The 9478-nt window shown below is 31.8% G+C and overlaps 1 protein-coding gene across 2 annotated transcripts; it reads left to right on the top strand.

The window, feature by feature from the left end:
• The first annotated feature begins 5095 nt into the window (after window positions 1-5095).
• On the top strand, window positions 5096-9189 carry LOC137826645 (B3 domain-containing transcription factor ABI3). Of its 2 annotated transcripts, none has more exons than XM_068632710.1 (6): window positions 5096-7797; window positions 7990-8082; window positions 8205-8305; window positions 8416-8462; window positions 8544-8620; window positions 8784-9189. In XM_068632710.1, the coding sequence occupies exons 1-6, from the start codon at window positions 6004-6006 to the stop codon at window positions 8955-8957; spliced, it is 2286 nt and encodes a 761-aa protein (XP_068488811.1). In that variant the 5' UTR covers window positions 5096-6003; the 3' UTR covers window positions 8958-9189. The 2 variants fall into 2 exon arrangements, with proteins under 2 accessions (XP_068488811.1, XP_068488810.1); XM_068632709.1 differs by having other exon boundaries at window positions 5193-7797; window positions 8410-8462.
• The last annotated feature ends 289 nt before the right edge of the window (window positions 9190-9478 follow it).

Genomic DNA, 9478 nt, shown 5'->3' with positions numbered 1-9478 from the left:
TTTCATTTCTGCTATTTGACCTTCATACAGTGTGAGAATTTGTGTTGGTAGATTGCCCTATTGACCAAAGCCTACTTGTTGCTACTATATATATTCCTATGTTGCATCTATGATGGAGATATCTAATGTAACAATGTAAAGAAATCAAAGAAGCAGGAAGCACAGACCCCCTCCCCCACGAAACTTTTCTTTTTCTCTCTCTTTTATTCCTTCTCTCTTAATTTTCTCTCCCAATTTTCATCTATTTTAGAATATGATCGGACCATGTTGTAATTGGGGAGTTAAGGAACATTTCTACCCGATCAGATTTTCAAACAGAGTAAGTTCATTTATACTATAAAGATCCCTTATTCTATGTTTTTCTCTATGATTTAGTCATCAATCTTAGTGGGGTCAGTTGAGAAAGGTGTTTCTCTCAACTTATTCTACTATGTACTAAATTCCTGTTCTATTTGGATAACTTGCATTACACCCTTAAATCTGGAAGCTTATCCAGACTAAGAGAATAAAATTATAGAAGTTGCTTGGAAGCAATCAAGGTAAGGGAAGCTAAATTTAATTTTTAATAGCACCCTAGGCTAGAAGATCGGAATGTGGAGGGGACGTGGTCCCATTATTCAATTTCTCTTGCATGGATGTTGTTTGTTTATATATTATTTAAACTTGTAAAAATATTATAGTTTGATGGTTTAATATTTAAGTGTTGTTTTTTTTATCTTAAATAAACTTTTGAATGTTGTGGATCATGTTTTGAATGATATTGTATGAAATTGATGTCATACATTTGGGATACTGTATGAGTTGTTGCTTGATGGCATTAAGTATGAAAAGCCTATGTTTAATTGAGATCCTCTAACTTCACTAATGATCTAAGTCATAAAATATCAGGTGGTGAGAAGCTAAGAGGGAGTTCATACACACTGGGTCCCGTTGTAGACACTCAGTATTGGATGTTTGAACTTACTCTGATCCTTTCTATTGGATTCGTTGATGATATTTGGATCAAATGTTAGTCTGTCGTAGGGACATACTGAATGAGTCTTCCGGAAGATAAAGTGGGATTGAAATGAAATCCAATAATTGTGATTGAAAATAGATCCATGTGTGGTCTATATGAATGTATGAAATTGATATTGAAATTTTATATGACAACATCTAAAGAAATGTTTATAAATAATTTGTTTGACTGGTTCCTTTTGCATGAATTAGATATGTTATGGAATTTTTTTTCATTAGCTTACCCTTATTTTTCTTATTGTGTTTGAACTATAATGACTGTACTACATACAGAAGCAAATGATCATACAGGTGTCAGAGGGTCTGAAGAGCTTTAGAGTGTTGTTTTGAAACTTATATTGTAAATATTTGTATTTTTATAAGCTCTAATCATGTATTAGGAATGTTTTGAAAAACTCTAAGCTTGTATAGAAATATGTAGAACTTGTATTGTTATAGTTAAAAGTATTTCTAGGGTGCTACATCTAATGGTGATGAAAATGACATGTCTATGGACAAGGAAATATACCTTTAGAAAGGCTTTACATTGTCTCTTTAGCAACACGTTGCATCTAATAAGCTTTTAGATTTTTCACAAATATGACATATGTTTTGTGCATCTTTAAAAATTAAAATGATGGATTAATGCACCTGATATGTTTGTTCCTTCTGGAAAAAAAAAAGAGTACAAAAACCAACAACATTTAAAACTCACAAGTTGCAATCTCAAAACACACGTCTTTGACATAAAGGATATTTGTTGCACATTCTCTCATTGGCTACCACTATGTTGCCATATGAAATAATTTATAATACGACACATATTTGGTACACACATCTATAATTTTATTGTATATTGAAAACATTTTTCCTATACTTTATTTTAAATTTTAAATTATTTTCTTTTAGTAGTAATAAACTCAACTCAATGTACATAATTGTTTTAGTTTTATATTTTTAGCTAAAATGACATTTTCTTACTCTTTTTTAGTCATAATTTTTTAAAATATTATTTTTGAGTGATTCTACTTGAATTGAATTCTTGATTGGTAGGACTTCAAAATGAATATGATTTGTTCGATTTGGAGTCTTCTACTAGTTTTTTATTATTTTTTGAAATCTAGGGAATTTGTTGTATTTTTTTTATAGAAACCTATGTGAATTTGATTTCTCTTGTTTTAACTCAAACTTTTACAATGGACTTATGAACCTAATTAAAACTCATATTTAAACTCATGCAAACAACTGATCAAAGTTTATATATAGTTTAAATATACTTTAATCAAATATACAAAATTCATTTGTTTGATTTTTCACTTTCAAATTTCATAATTACTTTTTTTTTCTCTTTTTTTATTCTACATTTTTCATCCTATTACAAAGTGGACTTTAAGCCTAACTCAACCCCATAAAACCGGCTCATAGGGTTGAGGTTTGCACCCACTTATATACAATGAAAGGCTCTAATCTCTAGTCGATGTGGGATCTCCAACACCTCTAATCTCTAGTCGATGTGGGATCTCCAACACATCCATCGAGAAATAATTATTGAATTTAAATTCATGGAATCAAGATCATACAATTTAAAATTGAGTTTTCCTTTGATTATTTAGTTCTTCAAGTTTGTTTTTCTTCTCTTTATTTTTGAATTTGCACTTTATGAAATTAATTTGTGCTCTAATTTTAAATATCAAATTAGAAATCGATTTAATCTTAATTTTTTTTATTGACGAAGAATAAATTAAATAAAATGGAACATTTCAGAAATTCTCCAACCCTTATAAAAAAAGAAAAACAAAGGACACAACCAGACTATCATGCGTTTTGTGTAAAAAACCACCTAGCACAATTAAACAAAAACTCTTTACAACATCTACATGATACAATTAGATATAAATTAAAGTGAATGATATTTTGATTTAGTTTGTATTTTCAATTCAATAAATTTTTTTTATTAAACTAATTAATTAAACCATTTAATTGAGCAAATTTAGATCTAAATCTTTAAAAAAATTATGATAAGAGAAATTATATTAGTCTTTAATTATAAATTAACCTTTTATTTTTTTTAATTATGAGATTAATCTATGATTTGTAGATGACAAAAAAATCCATATAAGTGGATATCCACAGATTAAATTTATAAGCTTTCTAATCATAAAAAAAACTATTATAAAATGAGGCTAATGGATAATTCTTTGTTACATGTTTTTTACAACTTTTATTATGTTATAACTATCTTTGGGTTAAACATAGATTGAATTATAACTTTTTCCCTAGGTAAGTATGATAATATAAGTAGTAAGTTCTGAATCAATTAACATTTATGTTCAAAAACTACAAATATGTCAGAATATTAAATTAATTAGTCCAGATTAAAATATATAATATTTTAAAATAATAATAAAATATTAAAAATAATGAAGGGCATATTTAGCCAAAAAAAATTATTTAAAATTTATTTCATCATTATTTTAAAGATATTTAACTTCAACAATTAATCTAAACAAAATCTATATGAAATGTTCTCAGGTTGTAAAAAAGAGTATTTCTATTTTTATATTATTTTCTGGGCTAAAAATTTAGTCTAACATTATATAGTTCAAATTAAATTAATATTTTAAATTTCATTTAATTTATTTTTATGATTTTTACTATTATAAAATTATTAAAAATTTGGGAATTATATTTTAATAGAAATTTTTTTGTATACTATGAATTCTATTAATATGATTATTATTATATTTGTAATTTCGATTTCTCTGTTCTTTATAAACTAATTATATAATTAAAATTATAATACAAATTGATGTTTTAAATATATTTTATATTTCAAATTATAAAATAACTTATTAAATAATATTTTCTGATTAAAAAAAACTTATTAAATAATATAAATATTGATTAGATTTTAAAATATCAATAGAAAAGTGACTTTATATTTTGTGAGAAAATAAAATTAATAATAATGCTTCCACAAGAAATAAGAAATAGTAAGTGGTTTGTAATTAATGTTATGTGAGTTATTTGTAATGTGTTGTGCAGTTGAGATGTGTGCACCTACTTTTAATATTAGTAATACCGGAACAGAGAATAAATTTTTAATTTATTTTTTAGTTTAAAATATAATTAAGGACAAAATAGAACATAAGATGTATATATTAAATATAAAATTCTATTTTTATATAATATGTGTTATATATATTTTGTAAAAAATAAAATTAATAATAATGATTGTACTTCACTTAGCAGATGGTTTGTAGTATTGAAAGATATTGAGTGATTTGGGATGTGTTATAAGTTACTTGTAATATTTAGATAATTTTTCAATTTTTGTTGTTTTAAAATATAATATTATGAATATAAAATGTGTACAAGATTTTTTTATAATTAAATATAATAAATGATTTTATTCAATTTAGTTTAATTTTTTATTTTTAATATACAATATAAATTAATTATTTACATTAAAAAATAAATCTAGAAGGTTTAAAAAGATAATTTTTAGTTTATTTTTTTTATCCCTTGGACTTTAAACAGTCAATATTATCACTATTTGGAAGTTAGTTTTCACTTGATCTAATTATTGAGTCTGAACAATATTTTATGGTGGTGTCAGTGCTGTGTTAATCTGTTTTACCAAATAGTTGGAACACAATATTTTATGATATTAATCATATTATTATATTTGAATTTAATTTTACAACAAAGTAATATAATATGCACTGTATAAGTAACTTCCATTCTAATACATTTCAACTACTTCAATTCTCTTGCAAGAATATATATAGATGCTACACTTTATACTTTTTTGTTTTCTTTGATCAGGCACTTAATAGTTTTTGAATTCTTCTCTAAATTTCTATTGGAGATGCATTGTTTAATGGTGTTTTACTGAGTAAGAGTTCCTTTCTCATAAAGACTGTGACACCGTTTAGTTGCACCACTCAGCATAGAACTAATGGCTATAGGCACAAAATCCGGAGGTGAGACTCAGAAACAAGCGGCACGAGGTTTTGTTTTCATTGATGCCTTCACTTTTCTTTCCAAAACTGCTTTTCTCTCTCTCTATAAACCCACCAACTTCTCTCTCTTCCTTAATCTTCCAAAACCAGTTTGAACTTATCCAAGAAAGAGAGAAACAAAAATAATATAAAACAGAAAGTTTAAACCAGCAAGGTGAAACTTCCCAGAACAAACCAGAACACACACATGGGGGTTTTCCTAGGTCTAAGTTTTAGTCAATTTAACCCTTTGGGTGGCCCTTAAATTGCCATTCTCCTGTCAAGGTCTTCATTGGCTTCCTGGGTTTGACGAAGAACTCTTCTTTACTTTTGTTCAACTGTGTAACATTTTTGTAGTTAGCCCTCTCTCTCTGTAATTTAATTAGCGCAATCTGTTGTAAACTTTTTCCTCTTTTCATTTCAGTGGTGAGAAGTGTGTTGTTTCTTTTCCTTTTGTTGTATGATTATCATTGTTGTATTGAATTTTTTAGTTGGTGCGATAATGACCCAATTGGGAATAAAAAATTACTTTTAAAACTCTCTCATGAACAGTGTGGTCGCTTTCTTTCAAGGTATGAGAGTTTTATTGTATGTATCCAAGTTGATGATCTTCTTGTGTGTGTAGGGTGTTGATACATAAAACCAGATGTTTTATGTTGCATCCCTTTGTAGGATTTGAGATATCCTTATCCCTTTGCTTCCTTAATTGGAAACAAGCACACGATAACAGATCTTTCTCCTTTTTCACCTCTAAGTACACACACATTACATACATAAAAAATTAAAAAAAAAAAATCATACCTATCTTTCTCTTACCCTGTACTTTCTATCTGTACGTCTTTATCTGTTTTTCTCTCTCCTCTCCTTCACTCCAAATACTCCATACCTATACCATATCTGAAGCCAACAGAATTCCCAGAAGGGTTTTCAAAGTTTCAACCTTGAGAGTGGTTTTTCTGTTTTTTTTTTTTTGTACTCTTTACAAGATCTTGAATTTGTTGAGATGGAGTGTGAAGTGAAGTTAAAAGGGGGAGATCTGCATGCAGAGGGGGTAACTGAAACAAACGCGGTTGGTTTTGACGCCATGGAAGATGAACAAACTTTGTCGGTTGCTGAGAGAGAGATGTGGCTGAATAGTGACCAAGATGAGTTTCTGGGTGTCAATGAGGCTTCCATGTTCTACGCCGATTTCCCTCCTCTCCCTGATTTCCCTTGCATGTCGTCATCGTCGTCTTCATCTTCTGCAGCACCACTTCCTCTGAAAACTACGACGTGTTCCACCACAACCACAGCGACCACCGCCACTTCCTCTTCTTCCTCTTCCTCTTCATGGGCCGTCTTGAAGTCAGATGTTGAGGAAGATGTGGAGAAAAACCATTGCAACGGCTCCATGCAAGACCAATTTGATGCAACAGCTTTGTCTTCCACTGCTTCCATGGAGATTTCCCAACAGCAGAACCCTGATCCTGGACTTGGTGGCTCTGTTGGAGAGTGCATGGAGGATGTTATGGATACTTTTGGGTACATGGAGCTTTTGGAGGCCAATGATTTCTTCGATCCTGCCTCAATCTTTCAGAATGAGGAAAGCGAAGACCCTTTAATAGAATTCGGCGTACTGGAGGAACAGGTGTCACTGCAAGAGGAGCAACATGAAATGGTGCATCAGCAAGAGAACACTGAAGAGGATCGCAAGGTTCCAGTGTGTGAAGTTATCAAAGGAGAGGAAGAAGGTGGTGGTGGTGGTGGTGGTCGTGTAGTAGATGATGAAATGAGTAATGTCTTTTTGGAGTGGCTCAAGTCTAACAAGGACAGTGTTTCGGCTAATGACTTGAGGAATGTGAAGCTCAAGAAGGCAACTATTGAAAGCGCAGCAAAGCGTTTAGGGGGAGGAAAAGAAGCTATGAAACAGTTGCTTAAGCTGATTCTTGAGTGGGTTCAAACCAGCCATCTTCAGAATAAACGGCGCAAGGAGAATGGTAGCAATAATAGCAATGCTCTTCAGGCACAGTTTCAGGATCCCAGTGCCCAGACCAAGGAGAACGCGCACACGAGTGGCTCATTTGCACCTGAATCGAACTCGTGTTTCAACAACCAGACACCTTGGTTGAATCCTCAAACTTTTGGGACAGATCAAGCCCCTGTCATGGTTCCATCACAGCCGTATTCACAACCCGTGGTTGGGTATGTGGGTGACCCTTACACTAGTGGTTCTGCTCCAAATAACATCACGGTGAATCATAACCATAACAACAACCCTTACCAACCAGGCACGGACCAATACCACATGTTGGAGTCAGCACATTCATGGCCTCATTCTCAGTTCAACGTGGCTTCTCATTATAGCCAGTCGTATGGGGAAAACGGTCTTTTCACACATGGGGGTTTTGGCGGCTATGCCAATAACCAGTACCCTTATCAGTTTTTTCATGGTCCTGGTGATAGGTTGATGAGGTTAGGCCCCTCTGCAACCAAGGAAGCAAGGAAGAAGAGAATGGCGAGGCAGAGAAGGTTTTTATCTCATCACAGGAATCAAAATGGCAATCACCTCCAGAATCAAGGGTCTGACCCACATGCAAGACTGGGAAATGATAATTGCACCACTGGTTTGGTTGCACCTCATCAGCCAAATTCTGCAGCAGCCAATTGGATGTACTGGCAGGCTATGACGGGTGGCCCGGCTGGTCCTTTGGCCCCGGTGGTTCCCGCCGATCCACTGGCCGGACAAACGGTGGTGGACCGAACCACCATGCACACACAGAATTCTCATCAGAACCGAGCTGCATCCGATAGGAGACAGGTTGGTGAACCTTAATTTCATCAGATATTGATGTCAAATGATTTTTTTGCGTTATTGTATGATTGATGTGTGATTAGTAGAATCTATATTCAGAATTTGATCATTATCGTGAATTTGTTGAGATTTAGCTATAGTTTTATTGTGTTATGAATAATGTGCGACTCGCTTAGTCATTATGTGTTTGATTGATAGGGTTGGAAGCCTGAGAAGAACTTGAGATTCCTTCTGCAAAAGGTTTTGAAGCAAAGTGATGTGGGAAGCTTGGGGAGAATAGTTTTGCCAAAAGTAATCATTTATCTGCTTCTTTTTGTCAATTACTTGAAAGTAGATTTGTTTATATATAATTTTATATGGTAGAAATGTGTACTTCATTTGTTAAAGTAGATTTGAATTGTAATTTTGATCAGAAAGAAGCAGAAACCCATTTGCCAGAGCTGGAGGCAAGAGATGGAATTTCCATAACAATGGAAGACATTGGAACTTCACGTGTTTGGAACATGCGCTATAGGTATTGCAACATCCATTGACATTTTTTTTCTGTTTTCGTATTGCTTTTACCTTTGTGTAAACTTGAGATTAACATGTTCTCTTTCGAATAATTTGTTCTTGGAGCACCAGATACTGGCCAAACAACAAAAGCAGAATGTATTTGCTCGAGAACACTGGTGAGTCTCACGCAATGACCTCAATTTAGTTTCATTTTTTCATTTTCAAGAACCTTGATTTTTTACATTTTCATTTTGCAGGTGATTTTGTGAGAGCCAATGGACTCCAAGAAGGTGATTTCATAGTCATATACTCAGATGTGAAGTGTGGCAAATATGTAAGAGACTTTTTTTATTTCCATTTTTCATTATCTTAACATGTTTTGAGGCATCATATTTTTTAAAATTCTTTGTAACATTATTTGTTAATGTTTATGCTTTTCTTCATTCAAAAGGTTGAGAATTAAGTGGTGGGATTTAATTTTTACTTTTTTGAAACAGATGATAAGAGGAGTGAAAGTGAGGCAACAAGGTGTGAAACCAGAGACCAAAAAAGCAGGGAAATCGCAGAAAAACCAGCATGGGACTAATGCATCAAATACAGCTGGAACTGCTGCTAATAATGGCAGGTCATCGCCACCGAAACCAAAAGCTGAAAAAAAAGTAGCAAATTAGTACAATAATACATATAATATAATAATATTAGGATAGTATTTATGTACAATATTATTATATGAATTATATAATAAATAAGAGACGAAGTCTGAAAACGGTGCTAGCATAATATTGTGGGGTTTGAACATACCCTGCAATGGAGGCTGTCAACAGGGATTTGTATAACAGTATTTTGAGTTATATTTCTCTTCGTATTTAAATACAATTTTATGTCAAAATTTTTTATCATGTTTCTAACGTTTGTGGATGGATGTACATGTTACTTCGATACGTGATACGTAATGTCTCTTTGTGACTCCAATTTCGCATTAAAGTTGGTAGAAAATCACGATTTGGATCTATTATTAAATTATTTTTTACTCTTATAATTTAATAATAATTATTCAGCTGTTTTATAATATGGTAAATGCTAGCTTTTCCAAACACTAATATATATCATTAGTGTTTGTTCAAACTATAGCAAATTTTGCTAAAATATACATGAATTTAACTTTTTTTACTGAAAAAATTATGAGTATCGT

The sequence above is a fragment of the Phaseolus vulgaris genome, chromosome 8, assembly GCF_000499845.2.
Source record: "Phaseolus vulgaris cultivar G19833 chromosome 8, P. vulgaris v2.0, whole genome shotgun sequence".
NCBI lineage: Eukaryota > Viridiplantae > Streptophyta > Magnoliopsida > Fabales > Fabaceae > Phaseolus > Phaseolus vulgaris.
This window is presented reverse-complemented; position numbering and strand designations above follow the sequence as displayed.

Excerpts from the sequence above, each read along its gene's own strand:
- LOC137826645 (XM_068632709.1), top strand. The coding sequence starts at position 6,004 with ATGGAGTGTGAAGTGAAGTTAAAAGGGGGAGATCTGCATGCAGAGGGG. Across the intron at positions 7,798-7,989 it reads CTGCATCCGATAGGAGACAG|GGTTGGAAGCCTGAGAAGAA; the intron begins GTTGGTGAACCT and ends TTTGATTGATAG. Across the intron at positions 8,306-8,409 it reads GTTTGGAACATGCGCTATAG|CACCAGATACTGGCCAAACA; the intron begins GTATTGCAACAT and ends TTGTTCTTGGAG.